This window comes from Nicotiana tabacum, chromosome 9 (assembly GCF_000715075.1).
Source record: "Nicotiana tabacum cultivar K326 chromosome 9, ASM71507v2, whole genome shotgun sequence".
Classification (NCBI taxonomy): domain Eukaryota; kingdom Viridiplantae; phylum Streptophyta; class Magnoliopsida; order Solanales; family Solanaceae; genus Nicotiana; species Nicotiana tabacum.
In genome coordinates, this window is record NC_134088.1 from 102,800,623 (window position 1) to 102,828,132 (window position 27,510).

At 36.7% G+C, this 27,510-nt stretch overlaps 4 protein-coding genes across 14 annotated transcripts; 2 read left to right on the plus strand and 2 right to left on the minus strand.

Moving 5' to 3' along the window:
• Positions 1–81: 81 nt before the first annotated feature.
• Positions 82–5,802, plus strand: LOC107824006 (uncharacterized). Its single transcript, XM_016650732.2, has 5 exons — positions 82–508; positions 1,178–1,313; positions 1,673–1,740; positions 1,828–1,914; positions 5,260–5,802. Exons 1-5 carry the CDS (start codon positions 140–142, stop codon positions 5,326–5,328), a joined length of 729 nt encoding a protein of 242 aa, XP_016506218.2. The 5' UTR covers positions 82–139; the 3' UTR covers positions 5,329–5,802.
• Positions 5,803–6,392: 590 nt separating this feature from the next.
• On the minus strand, positions 6,393–13,015 carry LOC107823975 (neutral/alkaline invertase 3, chloroplastic). Of its 10 annotated transcripts, none has more exons than XM_075221965.1 (8): positions 12,726–13,006; positions 12,230–12,315; positions 11,380–12,073; positions 10,221–10,386; positions 9,924–10,135; positions 8,517–9,010; positions 8,369–8,417; positions 6,393–6,906 (listed from the first exon to the last, which is right to left on the minus strand). In XM_075221965.1, the coding sequence occupies exons 3-8, from the start codon at positions 12,058–12,060 to the stop codon at positions 6,580–6,582; spliced, it is 1,929 nt and encodes a 642-aa protein (XP_075078066.1). In that variant the 5' UTR covers positions 12,061–12,073; positions 12,230–12,315; positions 12,726–13,006; the 3' UTR covers positions 6,393–6,579. The 10 variants fall into 10 exon arrangements, with proteins under 10 accessions (XP_075078066.1, XP_016506174.1, XP_016506199.1 ...); XM_016650688.2 differs by having other exon boundaries at positions 12,223–12,315; positions 12,726–12,905; XM_016650713.2 differs by having other exon boundaries at positions 11,380–12,103; positions 12,726–12,862.
• A 791-nt stretch (positions 13,016–13,806) lies between these two features.
• LOC107823950 (uncharacterized) lies at positions 13,807–27,122 on the plus strand. 2 transcript variants are annotated; one of them, XM_016650670.2, is made up of 12 exons: positions 13,807–13,937; positions 14,064–14,173; positions 21,683–21,877; positions 21,969–22,053; positions 22,373–22,448; positions 22,663–22,836; positions 23,057–23,159; positions 23,265–23,374; positions 24,239–24,328; positions 24,460–24,540; positions 24,684–25,523; positions 26,598–27,122. In XM_016650670.2, exons 1-12 carry the CDS (start codon positions 13,885–13,887, stop codon positions 26,688–26,690), a joined length of 2,010 nt encoding a protein of 669 aa, XP_016506156.1. In that variant the 5' UTR covers positions 13,807–13,884; the 3' UTR covers positions 26,691–27,122. The 2 variants fall into 2 exon arrangements, with proteins under 2 accessions (XP_016506156.1, XP_016506151.1); XM_016650665.2 differs by having other exon boundaries at positions 13,824–14,173.
• On the minus strand, positions 14,806–18,336 carry LOC107823967 (uncharacterized). The gene is made up of 2 exons (XM_016650679.2): positions 17,324–18,336; positions 14,806–15,559 (listed from the first exon to the last, which is right to left on the minus strand). Exons 1-2 carry the CDS (start codon positions 17,642–17,644, stop codon positions 15,059–15,061), a joined length of 822 nt encoding a protein of 273 aa, XP_016506165.1. The 5' UTR covers positions 17,645–18,336; the 3' UTR covers positions 14,806–15,058.
• Positions 27,123–27,510: the final 388 nt, after the last annotated feature.

Genomic DNA, 27,510 nt, shown 5'->3' on the forward strand with positions numbered 1-27,510 from the left:
ATTTTCAGTCTAAATTCTAAAATTTGCCTTTTAAAATAATTTCTCATTTCTCATATATCTTTAGCTTTATTTATTCGTACGTTACCAGAACCTTTTGTCCAAGACCAACCACCATTGCAAACATCCAAGGAGCTGAGTGATGAGTTCCTTATTGTATACTACGCTGACTATCCCAACAACCTCAAAATTACCAAACTACCACTACTCTCACTCTCTGAAATTCCCATTTCTAACCTTTCGTCTTCCTTCTAAATACCCATTTCTTCAAAACTCAGACCCTCTTGTAAAAAGCCATAAAAGACTAATAATCAAAGCTTCAATGGCATCCCAAGAATCAAACACAGAAGCAAATTCACAGCAGACTAAACCATTCTCTGTCCTCTTTGTGTGTCTTGGTAACATATGCAGAAGCCCAGCTGCTGAAGGTGTCTTTACTGATTTGGTCAAAAAAAGAGGACTTGATTCCAAGTTCAAGATTGATTCTGCTGGTACTATTAATTACCATGAGGTATTGCAAATTGGGTGTCTGTGAAATTTGTATATTTTTTTAAAAATTTAAAGTTTGGAACTTTCTTGAAATTGATTGTGCTGGTACTATTAATTATCTTGAGGTATAGCAAATTGGGTGTCTTTAAGATTTATAGAAGTTTATAAAGTTAGGAACTTTCTTGGAATTGATCATGTTTAAGATTGATTCAGCTAGTACTATTAATTTTTTTTTGATTTGCACCGGGTGTCCGAGTCTCTTTGAGCCCCGACTAATCCCGGGGTGCACAAGCCCTCGGCAAGGAGTTTTCCGCAAGTGCACCACGGTTAATTCAGGTTTTACCCAGTCCGATGGCCCTCAGAAATTGTTTGCACCCAGTGGGTTTCGAACTTGAGACCTTGAAAGGGAGCAAACCCCAAGGCTCAAGTCAATTGTCACCAGGCCAACCCTGAGGGTTCAGCTAGTACTATTAATTATCATGAGGTTTGGCCAATTGGGTGTCTGTAAAAATTGTAAAATCTAATAAAGTTTGGAACTTTCTTGGAAATTGATCATGTTTTAGATTGATTGAGCTGGTACTATTAATTATCATGAGGTATAGCCAATTGGGTGTCTGTAAAAATTATAAGTTTTTATGGTTTTGAAGCTTTCTTGAAATTGATTTTGTTTATTCTGTTCTTGTTTTTTAAGGGAAATGAAGCTGACCCAAGAATGAGGGCTGCTGCTAAAAGGCGTGGAATTGCGATAACTTCTATATCTAGGCCAATTAGGCCTTCTGATTTCAAAGATTTTGATCTCATTCTTGCTATGGATAAGCAAAACAAAGGTAGGTTTTTGCACAATCCTATGTCAAATTCTTGGAGATTTATTTTTTAGCTTTTCTTTCTTATTGGTTCTTTTCATGCTTTGTTCTACCCTTTGGGGTTGTTTGGTACGCGGGATAAGGAGGATAAGGTGTGAGATTAAATTTATACCATGTTTGGTTGACGGTATAAGTTATATCCCACCTTATCCCATCAAACTTGGGGATTATATTATTCCACCTTCCAGGTGGGGTATAATCCCGGGATAATTTAGCCCACATACCAAACGACCCCTTTATGTTAAGCTACACAACTTCTTGTGATAATGTTGATTATTTGAACATATGTACTGTATCAAGAACTGATATTTTTCCCCTCATAGCTGATATACTTGGAGCTTTGGAGAGGTGGATCCATAGAGAGACATTACCAGCTGATGCACCTGAAAAGGTTTGCTAATATATAGATCTTACGCTGGTATTCGTTATCAAGTGCAATTCTTAAGTCTGTTGTCCTCAAAGTGCATTTAACGTTCAGGTTCGCTTGATGTGTTCCTATTGTAAGAAGCATGAAGAAACTGAAGTTCCAGACCCTTACTATGGTGGAGCTCAAGGTTTTGAGAAGGTAATGTTTGATAATCCGTCTTTTCTTGTTAAGGCATGAGAAATAACCCAAAAGCTGCCTGATTTTCACATTTTAGATGGCTATACAGGAGAAACTCACTAGTGCTTATTTTGTTAACTTTTGGAGCATTATGATATCTAACATAGAAGGTTATGTTCTATTGGCTTGAATTAGGAAGTTAATTCACAAGACTATGCCAATTTATACCTCAAACAATGCAGCAGCAAAAATGAATCATGGATAATAAACACAATTGTTAACTACATTTTCATGGAAAGAATGGATAATAAACAGGAGACATCATTGAGTTTGTTCTCAACGCTTTAGGAGAATGAAGAGAAAACTTAAGTTTTTGTGTTTTCCTAAATTATGAGCCTGACCTACTATACTTAGTTTATGTGTTATCTATAATACAGCCTGCTGTCATTTTCTTATGGTAGAAGACTATTCTCGAAAAACTAGTGCTATTTGAAATATGCACACAATACTTATCTGCACATGCATTAATACCCAATGCAAAAGCAATTTATCTAGCTTCTCACCTCATATTACCTTTCATCTTAATAGCTTAGGCTGCACGGAGAAGAAAGAAACTAAAGAATGTCTCTTGAGTTATATCCCGTGTAGCTAACTATCCCGTGAATTCATTCATTAACTCCCTTATCCTGACATCAACCCTCCCGAACACCTCCTTGTTCCATTCCCTTTTAAGAGCTTCAGTTTGTTTGGTAGACGAAATGACTCCAGTGACTGATAACTTCCTCACCACTGTGACTTCCTACCTCCAAAACCCCTCTTTCAACTACGTGTCAAACGTGAAAGGAGACTGTGTTCTTCTCATTTTGGTAGAGTCTAAAATGATGGATTATTGGTCTGAAACAAATCTGAGGAAAGGTACTTGAACCATGTTTGGCACCATCTCCTCCTAAGTGGTGGGAACCAAGAATCTGTCATCCTGATTTTGACCTTGATCGGTGTTATCAAAGGCGCGCTTAAGCCCTGAAGTGAGGCTCAAAACATGTTGAGCGCTTCACCTCGCTTAGCGGGCACTTTAGTTTTGTCATTGAGGCTCTAAGTCATACTTTTCCTTGCCAATGAGCGTAATCCTGAAGAGGCGACACTAAACAATTGATATTTCACTTTATCGTGAATTTTTTTCAATTTATTTATCCATATATTTGGTATTCATGCTTATTTAATATATTAGTCTTGGACTACACATATATATATTTGTAGTTTTTCTCCATTTGCGTCTTTCTCCGTTAAAGCCCATGCTCTATTTGCGTTTTGCGCTTAAAGCCCAACAGACCTTAGAACTTTTTTGCGCTTTTCGCTTTTGATAACACTGACCTTGATTCGTCCACCCTGGTCCACATGAACTTTGCACCTTACGATGGAAGGTCTACAATCGGAGGCACTGAAGTTTATGTTATATACGCTCGAATGAAATCAAGAAACTTGTATATCCCTCTCAATAGTCTTGCACTTCTTCTACTATTGTTGTTCTTTTGTTTAATTTCGTAACAATTTTTAATATGTCAATCTGATTATGCCTGCTATGATCGTTTGCCATTTTTAAAAGAATTTAGTTTTTTTTTATCAGCAGACTTCAGCACAAGACTCGAGACTTTTATCTCCAGGATATCTTTTCCAGCTTTTCCACTTCTTTTAGCTCCATAGCAGCATCAACTTTCTCTGCCATTTCTCAGTTTGATATATCCGTTTCCTCCTGATATTACCAAAACCATTATTTTATTCAGCAAATGTGTAATCTTCTTCTCAGGGCATCCAAAAGGAATTAGTGTTTTGCTCCTCAGTTTTAACTTAGTAGCTTCAGTGTCCTAGCCAAAACATTATCAGGACTCTCCTATCTACAAACAAGTCCCACCAACCGTTAACCATGTGAGCAAACCCCTCGGATTCCACCCTCCATGTTTTAAAATCTAAAGTAGGACTTTTTCCTCTGTCAGATCATACCTCATTTCTCTTCTTGCTTTTCATAGAACCTACATGTATTATGAAATAAGTCCTACATATGCGTCCTGATGCTTGTTTTGTCATCCCATTTTCATAAGCCTTAGTTGCTTATAGGTGTCTTCAAGATAGAATACAGGACAATAGAGTCCTAAAATATACGCTATTGACAAGAATCATTTTGAAATATTTGGTTAGGAAAAATCCAAGGAGGTATTTTGGCGAACTTTTGCGAAGTCCTTGAATTTGTGAAAAGAATTGAAAAGGAAATTTAGATACGATTGTAGTTTCCCAAGGTCTTCTCAATAAGCCGGGAACAATTTTCTTTTCTTCCTGTTGAATGATTTCTAGAGAAAGTGACAGGAAAATAGGCGGATCCAGAATTTAAAATCTATGGGTTCAATCTTTAAGGTTCCATTTTTTTTTTTGGCAATTAAAGATTTGTCTATTAATTACCAAGAAACAGTACATATCCAAGGGTAAACACCAATTTCCCTTTCCAGTTCTTAGCATTCTTAGCATTGAACCTATTGTACTTTAAACATTATTTGGGTTCAGACATACCATTTCTTGCAATTTTGATGATTTTTTATATATGAATTTATGCTCCGCGCCGAAAGCACTGGGTTCGGATGAACCCAGGGCATCGACTCTACAACCGCTCCTGGCCAGGAAAGCCTTTTCTTTAAAAGCAAAAGCTCCTTTGCAGTGATAAGAATTTCTGCAAGTGGACACTTCTGAAGCTCTTAAAAGACCCTATTAATTTAATATTATGGTGTTTTGTTGCTACTGCCTTTATATTATGTGTCGACATAGTCTATGTTGCTGGGGACTCTTCATTTTAGCATCCAAACCCATGTCGACACGACACTGGTACTAGTAAGGGTGTGGGATTCGTACCAGGTGTGGTCGATCGAGATCTGGTACTTTGACCACAATCTATGGACAAATTTGAGGAACAATGAAAAATGAAGATTGAATTTTAGCTGCTGCCTGCAGTGTGTAGTGCCTACAACTTGAGAAATTCTCAAATTGAAAGATTATATTATTGACTGTACTCCATAACCTATAAGTTTCCCACAGAATATCTCTCATAAATTAGGATATTTTTATAGATCAATTTTTAGAATTTTAAATTATTTTTAGCCGAATTCCGTCACTCGTATCCATACCTGGATCCACATCCCTGAATCTTAAAATTTTAGATTATGAAGGATTCGACCTCTAGATATGCACTCGGATGGGATAACCCGCAATCGAGTCCGAACAACATAGGGCAAAGTTTGCTTTTGTTAGCCATTGTTCTTGTGGTTGATGCTCACTGCCAGCAACAAGCATCTAATGCTTAACCCCGCCATTTCTTGCTCACAGGTACTGGATCTGCTCGAAGATGCTTGTGATTCACTGTTGGAAAGCATTGTGGCTGAGAACAAAATTTAGGTTCATAGGTTTATTTTTATCACCAGTATTCTTACTGCCAATTGGGCAGTTGGTTATTCAAAGCATATAGTATGCACTATTTGCTCATTGTTTGAACTACAGGGACTTGTAAAGCCAGATTCCAGTATTCTGGGTATGCAATGTTCTGTGTTTATTGTTTAGATGACTAGGTCAAGCAAAGATCTGTACAAATATACAGAGGTGAATCTTGACACTACTCATGTACTTTGTCCTGTTGCCCACCTCTCCCCTTGGCTCGATCATGAAGAAGTCTTGTAGGAAAGATGATGCATTATCACATGCCAATTCTGCTTCAGATCTTTGGTCAAGAGAATTTTCGTCTTTTGCGCATGCTATTTTGTTCTATAGACATGCTGTAAAACTACTACATCAAAATTAAAAGAGCAAATGTATCTTCTTGACTGTAGCAGAGCATACAAGCTAAATACCATGGTCATGTGCATTTTTATCAAGTCCCAACTTCCATGAAGTGCTGGTGTTAATTTGGTGCTTGCATTTTTTTTTAGCAATTGGTGCTTGCATTTCACTTCCAATATGAAACTTTTTTTTCTTGTCAAGAGAGAGAAGTTTGACAAAATGCTTCTTTTGTTTAACGATTGACCATGCATTTTTATGGTAAAGGGGTTCTTAATGACACTTGTTTAGGTTGAACTTGAGCACCCTAGCATACTTGCCAGTTGGGAGGTCCTTATTCCACTTCAAATACTCCCCGAACAAGTTTTTCAATTTCAAATCCTCTATTTCAAGTGAAAGTTCAAAAAATGGACAAAATTGTAAAACATACATTGACTTGCAAATAATATTTCAATATCAGATAATACATGTGCAAGTGCATACTTAAAAATCCCTGTAATCTGCCATTGGTAAATGTTACTGATTGCTGCCGCGGAAAAGAAAGAAAAAAAGGTTCCCGGTTACTATTGTGGAGATAACTGCTCCAGCAGGGACAGGGAAGTGAAAATGGGAAAAGAAAATCAGATACAATGTGCTGGGATTTTGATGAATTTACAGAGGGAAAGTTGATACAGGACAGCACCTTCATATGCCATGTTGCCACAAATTTTCCATTATAGTAACTATACAAACGCTTTAGGTAACATTTACAACTATGTCTCAATCCCAAGCTGAGTTGGGATCGGATATATATGAATCTTCACTAACCATATCGTTACATTTAAGCTCATCTTAGACCAATATCACACAAAAGCTTAATTAACAAAAAGAAAATTTTCATATGATGAAAGACTGCTTAACTCCTTTTCGTGAACGTTTTCTCCTTGGGTTTGAACTCAGAATGCTTGAAAAGGCACTTAGAAGTTCTGTATCCTCCACATTGATTAAAATCTTTGCAGCTTCTGGATTGGCAATAAGTTGCTTTGCCACTAGATATCCTGCAATAGTCCACGTCTGAAAGAGACGTGCCTGTTTTCCGATGAACCCTCCTCGCCTTGTATCATAGTATTCCGGCCACCTGTCTCTCGCTAAGCGTCTCTCAGCAATCATAATTGCCTTTTCAGCTATTTCTGGCCTCTTCATTTTTATGCATGCCACAGTCAACTGAAAACGGTTCATATATAAAATAATCAGCTCATCTTTACTGTGTTCGGATGAATCTCTTCCATGTTCGATTCTACTATATGTTAAAAACATTTATGTGAATGCTCAGATGAGATGACAGAATACTATTGCAGCTACAGTTATATACTTCTAATTTGCCTAGTTCTTATATTACGTCTAACACATGTATAACTCATGTTGCACACAGTTAAAAAGTATGACTTCAGTGCTAAAGATACATTTCTTAGTAGATAATCCAAAAAGACATGACAGCACTAAAAAAGGGAATCAGTTTTCAAATATTTATGTTTCTTCTTATGCGTTTAAGGTAAAGGCATCTTCAAAGTTAAACCGTAAACAAACGGAACAGACACTTTTCCTTAATTACTGCATTATATGTCACCCTGAATTTTAAAGTTTCCTTCCAACACAATGCAGTATATCAAGCTTGTGAACATCTCTCATACATTTGTGGGTGAAACTCATAGTGGTCAATCTGTAAATCGGAATAAATTGACGGACTACTAAGCAATCATCGGGGCAAATATCTATGATGTTAATGCCTCAACAAGGGGGCGGGGGAGGGATTCACCTTTTACACGTGCATCGAGGCATCTGCCTCATCAGAGGCGGACTCGGGATTTGAAGGAAATCTGCTTTGTATATAGGGTGTCACTACTAATATATCAGTATTTTCTAAAAACATATACATGTATTCGTAGAAATTTTGCCGAACTTTCCTGGTGCCGGTGACCCCCTCTCTTGATAGCATAGGTCCGCTAGGTCCGCCTCTGTGCCCCATGCGCCCAGATCAATTTTCTCTCTTAAATATTTTTAGTAAATATTTGACCCCACACATATTTGTACAGTTACATACATATAATATTTATACATACGTACGTACGTACGTACATACATACATATTTAACTTTATATATACATATATTATATTACATAGATATTTATACGCACACAGACACATACATGCATGTGTGTATAATATATGTTAACAAGATTATGTAAGATCTTGTGACGTACTATGTTGTATGTATTGAATGTATGTTGTTAGATTCAGATATTTAACTTAGGTTTCGTACAATTTTGAATTTTGTATGATATTTTTTATGTATTTACTATTTTTGCAAAATCAGTTTTAATTTAATATTAAATACCAAAAAAATTCATGGAGTTAAACCCCCTGCCTTAAGACTAACACTGCCCCATGATAGGTAAATCACTCCCTATCCTCTCCTTTTAAACAATGATTACCTCTGTTATTCAATAGACTAAACATCTGCCTATCACATGGGTTTGAAATGAACAGCATTTGGTCAATCACAATCATTTCTTAAGGGAACTTCTCAAAATTTAGTCCCCTTCTTTCTCAGATAGGAAGTGATGGCAGCTATAAGTGCTGAAAGCATGAAATCAGAGGTAAGAATACTGAAGAATGGTAACTTACCTGCCAGAGCAAAGTTGGCCAGGATCCTCCGTTATGGTAAGACCAAGGCCTGCACCACGAGTATAAGAAAAAGTATAAGCGAGGAAAATTACAACGAGGATAGAAAACAATATGCACAAAATAAATAGAAAAGAAAATAAGGCATTACGTGTTTTTTGGATCACCGCCGGTAATAATGCGCCATTCCTGGCCCTCAAGAGCAGGATAACATATCTTCAGTGGCATATCAGCTACTAAGTCTTCCCATTTTGCTTCAATAAGATCTAAAATAGCATGTGACTGATCTATAGTAGCAAGACTGCTTACAATGGACCATAAGTTCCCAAGTGCAAAGAACCGGAAATCCATGTGAGCTGGCTGCAAGTTTCCAATAAGATAGCCTCCTTTACTAGGCATCCATTCCACCAGCCAGGGAGGAATTTGATCTGGATATATATTGAACTTGTTGATCGCATCATATGAATATTCCTCTGTTTTGTATCTATAAATCTCGTTCAATTTTTTCACATCGATCCAGTAGTATTCCCTGATATGAAATGACAATGCAAGCAGACGATTGTTAAGTGCCCTAACAAGGTCTGTTGATACCTCCTCTGGAGCAAGCATCTCTCGTGCGCAAAGTAAGGCTGAATAATATAACGCCTGCAAACCATGAAACATCACGCACATAGCTGGAAGAAGCAATGAAACTGAAAATAGAGTTTGTAACATGTACCCAGCATATGTACAACCAATAGGCATGTCTGTAGTTACAGCAAGAAAAAACCTATAACGGAATATTGACCATGTATTATGATTAGCTTAGAACCTGTAACGAGTATATAAACATGAATAATATGACATTTCCTTTCGTCTCCTTCTGGCCTATTTGTCAATAAAGGTAATTGTATCTGGATATTTATTTCTGGTGATAAACCTGCACTTTTTGCTGAGATCATTCAAATGATGGTGCTACTAACAGAGATTAAAGATTGGGGAGGTCACTTACAATGGCATATGTAATCAGAGAGAACATACACCTTTCTTTTTAGAAACTAGAAGGTGAATATCATCCTCATATCATAGCAAAAAATTAGATGTTAGGTCTTTGACATGATTAATCAGAGAGGTCAGTCAGGCCCGACAGGTAAAATGTCAATAACGATGTTTCCAGTCTCAAGAAAGAGGAAAAAGATAAAACAAGATAGCAGCATACAGCTTATGGAGGAAGACAGTAAGGTAACAGCACTTTAGAGTTCAATACATCAATTAGAACTGATATCCTCTCTGTAAGCTAGAAGAAAAGTCATGATAGGAGGCTGGCGCATCTACTAATTTGAGCTCGAAAGAATGAATGAATGACATCAGATAAGTATGTAAAGCAACTTCAGATGACAGAAGTTAGATTTACCGGGAGAAAGAGAGGATAAAGAAAAGAAAAGTAAAACTCAGCCATCACTCCAGGGGAAAGTATAATTTTTTTTTAAAAGAAAAATCAGAATGAAGAAAGAATATATCTGAGGTAAAAATATCACAAATGACAAGCTTGCTTGCAGGCAAGAAAAAAAGGAAGGACCTGAATTTCCAGAGGGTGGCCATGGATTCCCATACGGCGATCTATCATGCAAGAACCATCGGTCACCAACAAAGTTGGAAACATATCAAAACCATCTGCAAGACATAACTTAAGGATCATCTTCATTCCAGTTTGGACATCAACCCTCTCCTGAAGAGAAAGATCTCCAGAGCATTTCCCATATGCTCGTAGCAGTATAATCCACCACAATCCTGGAGTTATTAATAGAGTAAAAATCTTCAGATAACCTTAAATTTTCTATACAAAATACATGCATCAAAAGTTACAAAAGATCACCTGAATCAACAGGTGCAACTCGACCAATTGCTGCCTCACCAAAGTCTGGATCCAATACATCTTCTGTTGCAGATTCGTCATTATCAAGTGGAACAGTACGCACTTTGAAGCTGGCGGGCATCAGTCCTTGACCTGGACTATAGCAATCCATTGTTTTCTCCCAACTCTGTTTGGAATAGGACGACATGCTTAGGGCAAAAAACTTATGAGAGCTAAACTTTTTCAACTTCACCAAGTTAAGTAAAGTGAATCTCCTTAATGAGTCTCACACATGTCCAATAACATTTTTCTTACACATCACATGGGAAAACTACTTCTAACTAATGGCAACCTACGGCCACATTTCAGGGAATTACTAAATCTATGTGACATCCTAGGAGAATCTCACATCGATAAAACACGGGAGATATGGTGGGTATATAAGTAAACATGCCTTAGACCCTAGTGACGCGTTTTAAAGCCGTGCGGGCCTAGGCCCAAAGCGGATAATATCACTAGTGGGTTGGGCTGCTACATATGATATCAGAGCCACTCCGCGTGCAACCTTGGACGATGGTGGGGCAAACCTCAGCGAGAACGCTGAGTCCCTAAAAGGGGTGTATGTGACAACCTAGGTGAATCCCACATAGATAAAATACGGGAGAGATGCTGGGTATATAAGTAAATAGACCTTAGATCCTAGTGACACATTTTAAAGCCGTGCAGGCCTAGGCCCAAAGCGGATAATATCACTAGTGAACTGGGCTGTTACAATCTCATTGCAGCTAATCGTACAACATGCAACGCCATGGAAGTTAAAGATAGATTATGCATGTTAGGAGTAATTGGTACATACATGAACAAGGAAAATTGCAAAAACTCAGTAAGTAGGGAAAGCATAAATAATGAGTTCACAAAGTTAACTTGGGCATAAAATGGCCAGCAGACCAGCAGATATTACATATAATTGCTTAATCCGAAGGAAATTTGCCAGCAGAATTGGCAATGTAGAGACACTATCTTCCATAGTAAGGAGACTAGTTTGGGATCAGGACGAGCCAAAATTGTCTTTATGTAACAGGCAACACACATCCTGAATCACCATAAACAAGTAAATATGACAAAAGCGACACGTTCCAATATGAAACAGGTAAAGCTGAAACTCAAAACAACATTTTACCTGCAACTGAAGTGTGTGAAGTATGAAATTCCTCACGATATCATATTCTCCTTTTAGTAGGAACGCTATCCCAGAAGGTATAAAATCACGTATAAATACTTGATCATAGTTTAGCATAGTTGCTTCACTTGGATCATTAGCAGCTATAGTTCCAACTGGGGTGCCACAGTAATAAACCATGGCTGCTCGCAAGAAATGCCACGCTTCATCTTCAATAGAGTCCGTGTTGGTCCTAGGAAAAGCACTATTAACCGTGGCAGCAGTTTTCAAACCTTTACTGAAAAGCTGAGCTCCATTTTCCTGCTTAATCATCTGTTCATCTTGAGCATGATTTGGAATTTTTGAACTGATTGCATGAATTGACCTCCCATTTCCATTCTTAATGATTGCCTCATTGAATCTTTCAGGTTGTTGGCAATTGCAGATCAATGATTTGGAGCGACTACGAAGCTTTTCTCCGCCAAAAACACTATGTATGCCGCGAAAAGCATTTAAACTTGAGCATTTTTTCCACTTACTTAAACCCTTGATCTGCTGATACCGCATGTCCCCAAAATTTCTACTTTTTAAACAATGCTCATAGCAAAGTAGAGAGCTCGACTTCGCCAAGATTGAACTTGTTCGGAATTGACAGGAAAACTCCCCGGATAAAAAGTGAAGGGCTGCTTCTGAAGCCCCCATTTTTAGTAAGAATCTGAAATTGATGATGCCTTCAGCTTTGCAACTATAGTAATAACTTCTGGATTTAATCAGTGCATTTGCATAAAATAGCATAATTTAATTCAGAAAAAGGACAACTTTAACATGAACCAATAAATTGCCTAAAATTGGTGACAAAATTACCCGGTACCTATGTTGGTGAGAGGTAGCCAGTACTCGATGGAATAGTCAAGGTGCACGCTAGCCGTCCAGACACCACTTAAAAAAAACATGAACCTATATATTCAAATTGGCAAGTTCAAGAATTAAACAAGCTAAACAGACATATAAACCAATTCTTGCTGTCAGAGTTGTTGCTTTTCTAAATAAAATCGGAGTGACAACTGCAAAGGGTCAATACCCTTAAACACAAAGACCCCTTTTAATGGACATTTCAGCAAAATGATGGATAAAACTGGAACCATCATATCAGTTTAAAAGCCAAGAAAACTTCAATAAGCATAAGAAAAGATCACAGTTTTCTCAAAGATCTAAACTTTGGAAACTAAAGAGATATTCTTAAACATGCTCAGTGAAGCAGTCAGATAAACACTGTGATTTTTCAGAAGGGAAAGGTGGAGGAGAAAAGAAGAGAGCACTAATACAAAGATATGTGGTGACAAGAAAAAGGGGTTGAATTTGCTTACCTAGTTTACAAGATTGGAATATGATTATAAAGATGTTTGCTTTATTGGTTAAAGGTAAAATCTTCCAGAAATATATCTTGGGGTTTTCTGAAATTTCTGGGGAAATCTTGAGGCTTAGTTCTCCTTTTCAGTGAATCCAGTAGCTGGGAAGTTTATAGTTTATTTGTTTGATTTTACCGTGAAGCCCACGTCAATTAGCAAGAGGACACGTATAACCATTTACATTATTTTCGATTTGCAAGAATTTTGGGTTTTAGTGTCAATAAATAAGAGAAAATCCTACTGAAAACATTAGAAGTATGAATGAAGGAGAATTACATCAATGTTGCCAATTGACAAATTTTGTTGTGGACCATACAATTGTTTCCAGTGTCTCCTTGACAAAGCTATAATCTTTTTTGGCTTATATAGTTTGGTGAAATTTGAGAAAAAAGGAGAATACATTTTTTGTTTATAACTTTATATTTTAGATATGCAATTGGTCATTTGATAAACCAATTATGTGTTGGCTAGTGGTAGGGTAAAGGTTGTTGGGATTAAAAAAAAGCTGTTTGGGGGGGGGGGGGGGAGGGGGGTATAGGAGCATATGGTTTGTTTATAATGTTTTAGTTTCTTCATTTTTCTATTTACTTTTTTTTTCATTTCCTTCAAACTAATTTATAATGTCATACTTTTTGCATTTAAATGGAACAGAATGTTAAAACTCATTACATGAATATTATTTACTCCATTATTTTACATAAATTGATGTAATATTGTTTTACGAATTAACTTTTCGATCACAATTTTAATATTTTTTGTTACTAAGATATATACATAACTAAATTTAGTAGTGTATTTCATCTTTAATCAAATAAAATCATATAAATAGAAGGCGAAAGTTAAAAAGTCTAAGAAATGTAATATATTCATATTAGTAGAGTAGTAGCATTGACTATGATAATCCACTATTCTTTAGTATATTTTAGGTTGCAAGATTTCTATAAAGTACTTCCTGATGTGAAACGATAAATTCTCAAATTTGCTAACTGAGAAAAAAGTTACAATATTATAAATAAAAAGGGGGGGAAAATAAAACGACACCGTTTCCTCATTTTTATCAAGTGTACCTCACGGCCTCTCGTCTCAACTCTCAACTCTCAACCGCAAAGCTTAGCTTATGTCAATGGCGCGAGGCTTCTTTGTTTGTCCACAGACTAAAAACTCTTCACAGTTACTCTTAACTTCCATTTCTGAAGCTTCACGCTTAACAAAATTCCTAAATTACCCTTCTTCATCTTCCACGACTCACCTCCATTTCTCTCTTTTCACTCCCTCTTCTTCTCGCTTTCTGTGCAGCCGTTGCAGTACTCACCGCCAAGAAAATGTACCAATCGACATGTCAGCATACTCAGACACATTTGCAAAACGTATGGCTATGGCTGGTCTCAAACCCCATCATCGTATTGGTCAGTTTTGCTCCCCTTCCTTCCTTCCCCTTTTTACTTCGTGGGTATTATTAAGAAAGAATAGGCTAAAGTTGGAAAAAATGCAGCTTTATACATTTTCCTTTTAGGGTGTGTTTGGTATGAATCCTTGAAAATATATTTTCCTGGAAAATCAATGGTGTTATCACTTTATTTTCTCATGTTTGGTCGGTGACCTTAAACCTTGTTTCGAAAAATATTTTGTAGTATTTGGTTACAGAGTAGAAAATCTTTTCTTAGCATACTCTCCTCACCCCCACCCTCCCCCAATTCCCATGTTTCCTAGGCTCTCCTCCCCCTTCCAACAATTACATTTTTCTTCAAAAATTCAATTATTCTTCTAAAATATTCACATAAACCCAAAAAAACTAATATGCTTATTTACTTTTTCACACAAGAACGTTGAAATTTGAGCTCTATAGCTGAAAAGAAAATATTTTTTCTTGTTGAAACAAAATGAAAGTACTCTTTCTACAACACAAAAAGAAAGTACTCATTTTGTTGAAATGAGAGAAAATACTCTTTCTATATTATGAAAAGAAAATACTCATTTTGTTAAAATGAAAAAGAAATTATTCTATCTACAACATGAGAAAAAATTACTCTAAACAATATTTCTATTATATAATCTCTTGCAACATATAAGATTCAGGCTAACAACGATAAACGTCTGTACACAGATAAAAGAGAAGAAATATGAGCAACTCCATAATAACCATTCTCAATATAGGAGTACTCAAGAAGCAAGTAGACATGAGAAAAAACATCACACAAGTATCACAGACCATATTAGACAAGCAACAAAATATTTTCCTATAACAATTGCTTCATATTCTAGCTTTGTTCTTCCAACCCCATTTGTGTATTTTAGTGTTGTCGCTTGAATCTTTCCAGCCAAACCTTGCAGAGATTCTGATTTTTTGCCATGAATGCTGTAGCTAACATATCACTTTGCACCAAATAATCAAAAGCTTCACCTAAGAACTCTTCTTCATAACCTTCTGTTGCCATAGTTTCTTCGTACAATCTTGTCACATCTAATCGACTATCAGTTATCTTACTGATTGCCGCTGCCACTTCTCCAAGCTTTGTTGATATATCACCGACCACATCTTGCACATCAGAAGAACGACTTCGTTTACGACTTGCTTTGACTTGAGAAGTTTCACTTACTACGTCTTGCACATCTTTTTCCTTTGATGGCCCTTCAATGTCATTATCATTACCTTTCTCCGAACTACAATCCAAGCCTATATCATCAAACGACTTAGCACAATCACCCCTAGCTCGATCATTCCCACACATGAGGGACATTTCTTCAAACATTTCAATCTTTTTGTTAATGAAGTTCTCATGAGTAGGATGAGCCTATAATACAACGACAAAGCAAAAAGTATAAGAAACGGGACAAGCAAGACAGTAACAGACAACCACCAATATAGCAGCTAATCCAGCTAAACAGACAGTAAACAGGACAAGCAAGGTAAATGTACTACTTCACATGGTAGGGAAAATGTATAAAACCAAGATGACAGACACCATAAATTTAGAACCCCAAAATTGTTACCTTTAAATATAAACATGAATAGTTGTGCTTTCCGACAAGAGAAATCATTCTTGATACCACTTCGCAAGGGGACATCACAATCAACTTGGTATGTGATCACAATCAACTCAAACTCCTCTCACGACTATCTACTGTTAATACCATAATATCTCAACAACAAATGCAGTTCCAGAAGAGCTAAGAAAAAGTGAACGCCTTGGCTTTTTTAATGATGGAGAAATCTGTCTAGGGCCAACCCTTAGGATCAACCCTTAGGACCAACCACGACTATCGTAACTCAATCTTTGCCACTTGAATGCCTTGTTAATATGAGCAAAAAAGTGTTTATATATAAAATTCTTACAAGCAAGAAGTTCCTGTACAAAAACCATGTATTTATTGCCCAATGAAACATAAGGAAACAAAGAATCTACAGGAAAGACTAGCTCCAAACTTCAATCCATCAAATTTAGAATGTAAATTCTAACGTAACAAAATAATCAAATCCAATGCAAGGCTATGTGACCCAACAAACAGACACATGTATTAGGATTAATAATGTTACTCTTTATTAGGATTAATAATGTTACTCTTTATTCTTATCAAGCTAACAAGAAGTTACTAGCAGATTAAAGGAAAAAATTACAAAATGGATAAAACAAAATAATAGTAGTAGTAAGTTCTCATTGGTTGTGTTCTCAGGCAATGTGTTAGCTTTCTCAGCATACTGCTCGAACTCCTCCTGAAGGCGCAAATACATGAAACATTAGCAATTTGATGGGTAACACTAGATACAAATTGCCTTTTCACATAAGACACACTGCAGATAGGGTTCTAAATGGCACCATCATCACAAACACAAATGGACAAATTGATTATGCCATATATACACCAGAGAGGCAGCAGTGTGTAGAAGCAGCTCTGGATTGGATTTGATTTTTCCTGCCCTTTCATAGAGAAACAGATTCCTAGATTCCTTAAACATCAATTATTTACTTTAAAAGGATACGGAATGACTTAATGATATCAAAGTAAAGATAGAGCACTTCCTGCACAAAACCTCACTACCAAGTGCCAAGCATGAAAGTTATCTACCTAGTAAGTAGTAATGCGCACCAAATATTTCAAATTCTTGAATTGAAATTAGCCAGACAAAGACACCATCAAGAGATCACAAGCTCATAAATCAGGATGTCAATCTTGAAAGAGCCACTTAAAGGAATACAATCAATGACTCGAGCTCGAGAATAGGGATCTTCAGATCCATTGGAACAGAAAATATGAATGTTATTGTCATTCAACAAATACTTCAGCCTTGGGCAAAAATACTGCCTATAAACCCAAGAAGCCTTTTTGACTTTTGGAAATTGTTAGTATCACAATAAAGAGAAAGTAATACCATGACTTTGGGATTACAAATTCACGAATAACTTAACAGAATATAAGAATTACTTAAAGTAGTAGTATGTGTAGTCAACAGCAAATTTCATTTCCTATAGAGCTGAGAAAACTATCAGAAGAAAGAGTAATTATTACTACAACTATGTAATAACTATAAGGAAAGTATATATATAAAAACATTTTACCTGAACGTGTAAAGCATAAACTCTAGGACTGGCAGTAATCATCTTCAAGCTATCATCCCATCCAAGACCACTTTTATTTAGTAGAGTTTGCACTGTATTCCATGTACTTCTTAGTGTTTTGAGATGATTCTCCACATGCTTAGGTGTACACTCCTCCATTCCTAGTTGTTGCTTAATGGCATCCGAAACACGATTGAATGAGATGGCCTTAAACTGATTAGTTGATTTATTCCCTTGTTTCACTTCATCATCCAGGATCTCCAACATCAAATATTGCATTGGTTTTGACCACCTAAACTGTTTATCTCCTTTTTTTACCATTGTTAACTGTTATAGGAAACATGCCAAACATGAAATTTAAGATAAATAGAGATAAGACAACTGAATCATACAGAATGTAAAGTCACTATACATAAGAGTATATGGAAACACAAACAATTAAAACCAAGATGACTATAAAAAATCTATTTCTTGATAGACTAAATTCATCTATTCCTCCTCCGATCATAGTTTGTAAACATGGCATGAGCAATATCATCTCTTTTTAATGACCATTCCCTAGCTTCTTCACGTCTTTCTCTAGGTGTCTGATAGGTTTGACTCCCTTGAGAACTGTGAGTAATTTGAGCATTTTGTGTTTGAACTTATGGTTGCCTGTCTACTTCTTGTATTATTGGGTCATTTGGCTCCAAATCGATTATGTGATTATGTAAAATGCACGATGCTAGCACCACATCCACTTATGTTTTAAAGTCCCAAAAGGGTTCATTATCAATCACACGAAACCGTCTCTTGAGAATAGCAAAAGCACGTTCAACATCAGATCTCAATGATGCATGACGGAGGTTGAACAATTCTTTCTCATTTTGGGGAGGACAATCACTATACTGTTGTAAGTGATAGCGTACTGCATGATAGGGAGGAATAAACCCCTTACAAAGGCCATATCCCGCATCCAAAATATAATATTTATCTACAAAGCAAAATCAAAGTTAATTAATATACATATTTATTTTTTTCTTTTTATGAACTACTTTAGGTTGAATAAGATACCTTGGGGGACTTGAAACCCCCGTGGTCTCTCCAATGCATCATTTAATATGCGCGAGTCATGAGCAGATCCTTCCCAACCAGCAAGCACATATGTGAACTTCAAATAAAAGCTGACAGCAGCCAAGACATTTTGTGTTGTTGTGTCTTTGCGGCCACGATACCTATTTTGGTGTTCGATAGGAACAGATGCAAGCACATGTGTGCCATCTATTGTTTTTACACAATCCTATATGTACAACTAAAGTTAATAATATATACTGATGTTCAAAATTAATTAAAAACTTAATATTTAATATGTTACTCACAGCAAACCAAGGGTAATAAGGATGGTTGTTCCTTATCTCCAACTGGATAGTATCATTCGATAATTTCACAATGGTTGGATAGAGCTTCAAAATTGCTTGAAGTGCAGTGTGGAAGCATCGATGAATAGATTCAAGCGACCTATAAAAATGCGACCCTATCTTGCGAAACCGTTCATTAAAACCAACAATTTCTAAGAAAATTAGTACTTGTTCTTGCACAGACATATTTTTGATTGATCTCAAGAAATTATTTCTTCTAAGAGCATTACACAATTCAAAAAATACGGGTTGGCTCATTCTTATCTGACCTACACAATGAACATTACTTCCATTCAGAATACTATTTATGTAAAATTCCCTCTCTTGGTCCTTATTGGTATAAGGTGCTCTAGGAATGTTACTTTGATTTTCGTAGGCTAAAATAATTGCAGCCCAACAGCTAAGATAAATGTGGCTGCCGCTCCAACTATTGCATCATCTTCGTCGTTCTCAATCGAATCCATCTGTTGCAACCCAACTTTAGAACTTCTACTCATAAAAATGGATGGATAAAAACATTAAAGAGCGTAAAAGAAATCGAACTTGGAACTAGTAAATCACTCAAATAGCCCAAAGATATAAGAATCTGTAGGTTTTTCGTTTCTAGTATACTGTCCATACAGATCCTTTACTTTCATTGGTGTTAACTAAAGAATTACAACCAACTTAATACACATCATACAATCATTCGGAGAAGATTAGGATTAATGTGGGATTAAAGCTGTCACTGAAGAAAAAGTACTGCAAAATATGAAAAGAGTGGATTAAAGGTATGTAACTGACTCTTCAAGAAAAAAGAAGTACCAAAGCCAATTTGCATTTGTACCATTAGTACGAGCAACAGATGCTAAAAATGGTACTACATATTAGAAACTTTAATCTTTCTACACACTATAGAGCAACCTTTCTTTGTTATTATTAGAAATCATAAGAAGAAAAGGAGTGGGTTGCTCTAGTGGTAAGCACCCTCCACTTCCAACCAAGAGGTTGTGAGTTCGAGTCACCCCAAGAGCAAGGTGAGGAGTTCTTGGAGAGAGGGAGCCGAGGGTCTATCGGAAACAGCCTCTCTACCCCAGGGTAGGGGTAAGGTCTGCGTACACACTGCCCTCCCCAGACCCCACTAGTGGGATTATACTGGGTTGTTGTTGTTGTTGTTATATAAGAAGAAAAATGGAGGAAATTTTTTTTAACTTCTAACATTTACTATAGTTTACCAGAAGTAGAGAGATCGACAAATCAGAACACAAAAGCACAATCAAAGATCACAAAGCATTTAGGAAAATAAAGATGAAACAACAGAAAACCAAAAACGAAAAAAACTACATTGCAAAGCATCGACGAAAAATACCGTGTTGTTGCCGGAAAACGGTAGATTAGCGCGGCGGCGAACGGAGGAGAACAGAGTAAAGCTTCGCCAAAACCCTAGATTGGTGTGATGGCGGAGGATCTTAAAACCCGAGACTGAAGACAGAGAAATCGGAGAGAAGCGAGACGCGCGTTTTGTTTTCAGGAAAATGTTTTCCCTTAAAATTTTAGGAAAAATATTTTTCCCCAATTAAAGAAAAATATGTTGATAGGGAAAATGTTTTCTAAACTATTTATGTCAACCAAACATGGGAAAATGGGAAAATATTGAAAAATATTTTCCTCCCTACCAAACACACGCTTAGTCTGTCCGAAAAAATGTCACCTTTTTATATTTAAAAATAATTTAACTTTAAAATTCTCATTTTACCCTTAATCATATGATTTATAGTCACACAAAAATATCAAACCCTTATCGTGTTGAAGATATAATTAAGTAAATAAAAATGTACCCTCTCTAACAGATTTTACATGAGATGACTAAGAAGTTCAACATGGTATCAGAGTCTCATTGCCATCTATTATCAAAAAAAAAATTCACGTATCTATTATCAAAAATAATTAAAATGTTTTCCTCCCTACCAACACACCTTTAGTATGTCCGGAAAAAATGTCACCTTTTTATATTTAAAAATAATTTAACTTTAAAATTCTCATTTTACCCTTAATCATATGATTTATAGTCACACAAAAGAATCAAGCCTCCATTGAAGGGCGTGTTGAAGATATAATTAAGTAAATAAAAATGTACCCTCTCTAACAGATTTTACATGAGATGACGAAGAAGTTCAACATGGTATCAGAGTCTCATTGCCATCTATTATCAAAAAGAGTTTTCACGAATCTATTATCAAAAATAATTTTCACGGGCATGTCTAATAAAAAATCAGGGCCGTACATGGGAGGCGTGAAGACGTAATTAATGCAATAAATGTGTGGTTTCATTAACAATTTAAGCTTTTAAATGAGATAGTGACATAATTCAACAGTGGTATGGTTTGTTGTTTCCTTATATGCTTGGACAATCCTCACCTCATAAGAGAATAGTCTTTTATCTTTGATCGCTTTTTGGTGCACACATATAGCCCATACTTGTGTAGAAGACTGGATGTCATTTGTAGAGAATCATGTTCTGATGTAAATTCTCTACTCTTTTGTATACTTCTTGTATGCTGGAGTTTTTTCTCCCTTTTGATTAATACAATTTACCTTATCAAAAAAAAAGCCTCACCTCATAAGCTAGCATTTGGGTTGCGTTAGGCCTAAGATTCATTCTCTTTACACGGTTCTGGCTTATCCCTATTCTTGGTTTACCAAATGGTGGGCTCTCATGTTATGTTATCTATGCTCCAAAATATCCAGCATTGGGTGGGCAGGAGGTGCTAGAGTTCCACATTGATTGAGGATATGGTTTATTGTTTCCTTATATGCTTAGACAATCCTCACCTCATGAGCTAGCTTTTGGAATTGAGTTAGACCCAAAGATCATTCTCTTAACACTTCTTAAAGAAGACTTTGAATACGTGCCACTCAACAATTTCCAACTAATTACCTTATCGTGACCATGGATCTGAGCTTTCTTCAACCTTTTCTGTAGTTTTGGGAGTCTCTGGTGGCCCTGATAGCATGGCCCTCTGTGTGTTAACTGCTGCATGGAAAACCAATAGCCTTGGTATTGCTGCTCAAAAGAATGAGTTCATTGACGGGCTTTTGGCAGTGGTAGTTGATCATGGACTGCGTGCTGAGAGTAAAGATGAGGCCAACCTTGTTCACCGTCGAGTCACAAGCATGGGTATATATTCCTTCAACTTCTTTTTCTCGTCTTGAATTTAATAGCATTGCTTAACACCTTTTAATAGAGATATAATGTAGGCCTTGTATAGGGATCAAATGTGAGATTGCTTGCTGTGAATGGTCAGAAGGCAAGCCGAAGCAGGGTCACTTGCAAGAAGCAGCTCGCGAGAAGAGGTGATTACAAGAGTTTCAATTTTTCTTCAGCTAAATGCTATTCCTGAGCCTTGTCATATCTGTGCATGCTGGTTTCTTTATTGACTATATGTTATCTACATTCATCCTGATGTTAACAATTTTATCATTATTGTGAGTAAATAATTTTGTTCACTATTTTTTTGAGAATGATAACCTATTATATAATTGTAGCACAAAGGCTGTGCTAAGGCCATATATACAGATATCGAAAAGAGCAAAAACCAGGGCTATAAAATAAATAAATAAATAATTTTGTCATTATTGTGAGTAAATAATTTGTCCCTTGTCATTTGTTCAGGTATGAAATTCTCCAAAGTGCTAGCATCCGGCATCAGATTGGTGTGTTGATGACTGCACACCATGCAGATGACCAGGTATGCCATTACAGCTTCTACTCTGTGTATCCTTGCATGTTTATATTTCTGAATTAGCACTTTATCAGATGCTATCTGTTTAAGTCAATACATCGAAAAAGAGTTATGCTAATGTTATTTGAATACATTTGATGTTGCCTCATCCAAATGTTAGTTGAACGTTATAGATTTTAACACAGTAGACTTGGAAATCGCTAATAGGAGTACTTTACAGGCGGAACTATTCATTCTCAGGTTATCTCGTAATAGTGGTGTGCTTGGACTTGCCGGAATGGCATTTGTTTCACAGCTGTTCTGTACATGTCCAGATTTAAGTGCTGAAGCGAGTGGCGAAGGAATTTTATTGGTGAGACCTCTGCTGGAGTTCTCTAAAGAAGATATGTATAAGGTTAGTTTTTTCATTTGGCGTTTTGGAGGATTTTCATAGTAGTCTTTGAACTCTGAATGGCTTTTTCTGAATCTGTATGTAGAATTTTTCAGGTTAATGTTTCATGAGGATCTTAAAATGATTAAACTGCATCTGCTGCATTTTGCTGAAAAGATTGAGTGGGTTATTCCTTTTCCTAGTTCATTGGAAGCTTCTAAAGTTGCATTACCTTGTATTGCAGATATGTCTAGGTGCCAATCAAGAATGGGTTGAAGATCCCACAAACAGAAGCGCATTATTTACTCGTAATAGAATTCGTATGACATTGACTGACCTGGCATCACGTGAGTTGTTTTTCGTGCATTTGACTTGATTTATGCACCCAGTATCTTAGAGAATCCTTGTTAACTGACCTATATTTACTGTATTTTGATCTTTTTTTCCTGCAGCTATCTTCAGATCCGAATTGCAAGCACTTATTGCTGCTTGTCGGAGAACAAGGTCGCATGTTGACAAAATGTGTTCCAACCTGTTGCATCAAGCTGTGACCATCATGCCTGTGAGTTTTAGAATTTAGCTGGGAATGCATTATAACTAACATGTCATTGTCCCTCTATTGGTACTTGATAGTCTTCGGAGGTGTACTACCTGTTTGAGAAATGACATCTATCTGCATTTGCTCTCACTTCGTGCCCTTTTTCTGGGTATATTGGTTGTCAGTTTGCAGTTCAGCACCATTTTCCTTACATACACATTTCACAGTCCATTATCTGTCCAAAACAGAATCACTAACATTTTATTCAACCTTATTTTCTTATTTTCAATGCAAAATGAATATTGTGGTTAGTGTGTCAAATGCTCTCTTGTAGGTAGTCAAGAGGGAAGCAGTAATGAATTAAACTAAGGTATACAGTTTCCTACTTGGACTGGGGGAGATTGGTAATTTCCTGTTTTCTTTCTTTGGACTTATGGTTCGTCATATTGACCAATTAATATGTTACTATTTTTTCCCCGGGGTTATTGAAAGCAAGTCCCAGAGCATTTTAGAAGTCATAGTTCTAGGCATGCTCCTTGCATTCTGTTATTAACTGTGTGCACTTCTTATTTTCAGAATGTGAATTATTAAAATCCTTTAATTAAATAACAGGCATTCAGTGAAGTATTATGGAAAAGATTGATGGATCAATAGATAAACTAATCATTTAGAAGAGAAACATGGAATGAAATCCTTCAATGGTTACTGGTACTGTTGGGAAAGGTATTTTGACTAGGACTTATCCGTTTAATATTTCCTTCGTAATGATTTTCATCTGGTTAAGAGAAACACTCTGCATATCTGCACCTTGTCTATAACCTGATGTTCCTCTCTCTTTCTCTCTCTTTCTCTGCCTCTACTCCCTAATTTTTATTTTCTGGAAAGCAGGAAGGGTATGCAGTGATTGATTTAGGAATCCTCAGGCCTTCAGATTTAAAGGACATAGTTCTCTCCAAGTTTATTGCTTTGTTGTTGCAGGTACAGCCACTTTTAGCTTTTAATTTCTTTAATCATTTATTTTCAGACAAAATATTGTGTTGGAGAAAGATTTTCTCGCCCTGTATCTAATGATACATACCTACTTATGCCTCTTGTTTCTGGTATGATAGTTTGTTTCACAAAGGCAAAGACCTGTCAGAGGCAGAGCATCAAAATTAGTGTTAAACTACATTCGGACTTCCCCATGCAAGGTGAATATAATCCAATCTGACTCAGTTTTTGCGCACACAAATGAGATATAACAATTGTGGACAAGAATTTCCTTTATCTTGAAGTTAGACTGATGATTTTCAATACCCTATTGTTGAATATTATTACTTATGGCACCTTGCAGACTGCTGTTACTGCATCTGGTTGTTACCTTTGTCCTGCTCCTGGCTCCAGAGGCACTCAAGTATTGGTTTGCCGCTCTACTGATGCTGATTTGACTCTAGAGTTCCTAAATCCATACTTGACTGAAGGAAAAAACTGCTCTATTTCAAATGAGGTAAAGCAAATTGTAGCAAATGGAAGGTCATACTCGGATCAGTTCCCTCAAAGTACACTAGCAATGCAATTTTTGGACCTAACATCTTCTGATTCCATTCTAGCTGAAGCCAAAAGGGAAGGCATTCTTAGTGAATCTACCTACAAGAGCATTATTTCTCTACAGAGAGAGGAAAGCAATAATTTCGTGTCTAAAACTAATATTGTGCTTGAAAATAAGGTGGAGCACAAAGTAGAATATGCAGCTTCTGCTCCAAGCAAAGTACTCCGTCCTGAAAAAGTTGGCTACTTCATGAACAGATTTATAGTGAAGTGGAATCTGAGCAAGCAAAATGCTTGCACTTCATTTTCCACGAATAACTCCAATCAATTCCAAGATTTCAGGGAAGAATGGAACTTTTGCAACTCTTGTGTCGTTGGCTATGATCGGCTGGCCAGTGTCCGTTACATGGTTGATGCTGATTGGTTGTATCTGGCGACGTTATCAAAGAGAGAGGATAGCTGCAGTGTTCATGAAGAACTTTCCCTTTCTGTGGAGTCACGAGTAATGAGCAACATAAACTTGTGTTCTGCTTGTACAAAGAAATCAGCTGAAAGAGCTCTCCTCTTATTGAAGTCCATTCCAGTCGCAGCAAGAAGAGCTTTACCTGTCTTAGTCAATGTGGATGGGGTGTTGCTAAGCATACCAGTAAGTCGATGCCTGTTTTTACATCTGCGTTTGTGATACTAATCTGATAGTATTTTTCCTACTGCTAACAAGCCTTCCTGATAAGCTTTTCTTTGTCATTTAATTCTGTTTAGCCTAAAGCTTGAGGCTACGATTGCCAGGTCATCATTATATGAACCTGATACGAACCTGATAAACGAACAGGCTGGTTCAACCACAAACAAGTTACTCATTTGGTTTAGTTTATTATAGAGACTGGTGAAAAACAGTTTAGACCAAGATTTATAGTTGATCCAAGGGGAGTAGATTAAAGTGGAGATATTCTTCTTTGAACCCTACTGAAATGTCTAGGCTGTTCAGTTCTCGCAGCCTTGCCTCTCAGGCACTGATCCTCTGCTCTGTGCTTCTTCTACATATGACCCAACCATGTTCTATCGCTGTTTCATTCTGTTTTGTTTTGGTTTGTTTTATCCTTTAACTGCATCACTGAACAAGGACAAAGAGCATGACAGCACAGAACTTTTTGGTTATATAATAACTACCACTGGACAAGATCCTTCTCCTCTTACACTCTGCGAGTCTGCGGCCCTTTGTCTTCCCTCTCTTTCCTTTTTCTGGATCTTTTCAAGATTGAGCGCACTTGATCAGTTACCATGATGTGTGTCAGACAAAGTCTCACCCGAAATAGCACCACATTCGGTAATACAAATGTTTCAGACGTATGTGTGTATATGCATCGATATTTCACTAGCGGCTCACTAGACTGATTTACATGCATTGCAACTGGTGCTGGAACGTGTGTGCTTACTACTCATTAACCATATCTCTTGGATCACCTTATATCTGTGAATGTTATGCTTACTACTGTTCTTGTGGTTCACTGCCAATCCAAAGTAAGGCTGTAGGTAACTAGTTGTGAGGGCATTAATGGTGTAAATTACAATCACAACCATCCCTGAAAAACTTGGTCTTTTTTCCCCACATTTTCCATGCTGGCTTTTGAGATGTCAATTTCTTATTTCTCCCTCAGTTTTTTATCTTCTCTATCAACTGATAATAAGGACTAATTATTTTCTTTTGCTTTTGTTTTATCAGAGTGTGGGCTTCCAGCACTGTCCTTGCTTGGTGGCATCAGCAACGTATAAGCCAAAAATACCGTTGGGTGGAGGTTACAATTCATTCCTCTAGTTGTTTCACAATGTAACCGATGTGATCTTGTTCGGGAGTCATGATTATTTTAGCTGGTCCTCTGCAGTACCAGAGGGGAAACTTCTCTACTGGGGAGAGGTAATCTGAATTTTGGACGTTGTTCAATTAGGGTGCAATGCACATGTCTAAGATGCAGACATTTGAATAGACACAAGAATTTTATGAATCCTCTTCCAGTGGAGATTCTCTTGGATTGGTAGGATATGAAGACCAACTTAGGGTTTAGAGCTTAGGGTTTAGTCCCGTTAGAGCACATTATAGCCAAGAGGCTGTTTGCAACTATTTTCTTGTATAACAATAGCTCAACAGAAACATGAAATGTTGCAAATCCTTTTAGGTGGCAATTGTGTCAACGAGAAAGCTACATTTGGATGTGTAGTAATTAACATCTGTTGCAATTCTCGTGGCTGACATCTTATGTCTCTTTTCTTTCTTTCTTTTGGGTGTTACTAAGAACAAATATAGAAGAACTGGGTTTCAGGTAAAGTTACCACTAGGCACCAATGGCAACATAAGATTATTTCAAAGTCGCTATGTTAGGTGTCATTTGAAATCTATAGCATTGCAATAACGTAACTGAGAATAAACCAATTTTGAATCTTGTGCAAAGTCAAGCTTAATAAGACATTAGATTTCCAATTCATAACTTCAAATCTTTGGGTCATGTACCCTCTAATAAGTGGTAGACTGAAATAAAGATATGATTAAACTATAGGAAGCAAATCACTTCTAATTTTTAATCATCAACAACGACTGACCCAGTAAAATCCCGCAAGTGGGATGGAATTTGGAGAGCGTA

What these genes read in the sequence shown, in the direction of transcription:
- LOC107824006 (XM_016650732.2), top strand. Translation starts at nt 140, where the DNA reads ATGAGTTCCTTATTGTATACTACGCTGACTATCCCAACAACCTCAAAA. An exon ending in TATGGATAAGCAAAACAAAG is followed by an intron (nt 1,314 to 1,672) that starts GTAGGTTTTTGC and finishes TTCCCCTCATAG; the next exon opens with CTGATATACTTGGAGCTTTG. An exon ending in GAGCTCAAGGTTTTGAGAAG is followed by an intron (nt 1,915 to 5,259) that starts GTAATGTTTGAT and finishes TCTTGCTCACAG; the next exon opens with GTACTGGATCTGCTCGAAGA.
- LOC107823975 (XM_075221962.1), bottom strand. Translation starts at nt 12,311, where the DNA reads ATGTTTTTTTTAAGTGGTGTCTGGACGGCTAGCGTGCACCTTGACTAT. An exon ending in GCCACCCTCTGGAAATTCAG is followed by an intron (nt 9,011 to 9,923) that starts GTCCTTCCTTTT and finishes CATGGTTTGCAG; the next exon opens with GCGTTATATTATTCAGCCTT. An exon ending in GGCCAACTTTGCTCTGGCAG is followed by an intron (nt 6,907 to 8,368) that starts GTAAGTTACCAT and finishes AACCGTTTTCAG; the next exon opens with TTGACTGTGGCATGCATAAA.
- LOC107823950 (XM_016650665.2), top strand. Translation starts at nt 13,885, where the DNA reads ATGTCAATGGCGCGAGGCTTCTTTGTTTGTCCACAGACTAAAAACTCT. An exon ending in CAAACCCCATCATCGTATTG is followed by an intron (nt 14,174 to 21,682) that starts GTCAGTTTTGCT and finishes CCTTTTCTGTAG; the next exon opens with TTTTGGGAGTCTCTGGTGGC. An exon ending in TTATTGCTTTGTTGTTGCAG is followed by an intron (nt 24,329 to 24,459) that starts GTACAGCCACTT and finishes CTGGTATGATAG; the next exon opens with TTTGTTTCACAAAGGCAAAG.
- LOC107823967 (XM_016650679.2), bottom strand. Translation starts at nt 17,644, where the DNA reads ATGGTAAAAAAAGGAGATAAACAGTTTAGGTGGTCAAAACCAATGCAA. An exon ending in TTTATGCTTTACACGTTCAG is followed by an intron (nt 15,560 to 17,323) that starts GTAAAATGTTTT and finishes GTTGTATTATAG; the next exon opens with GCTCATCCTACTCATGAGAA.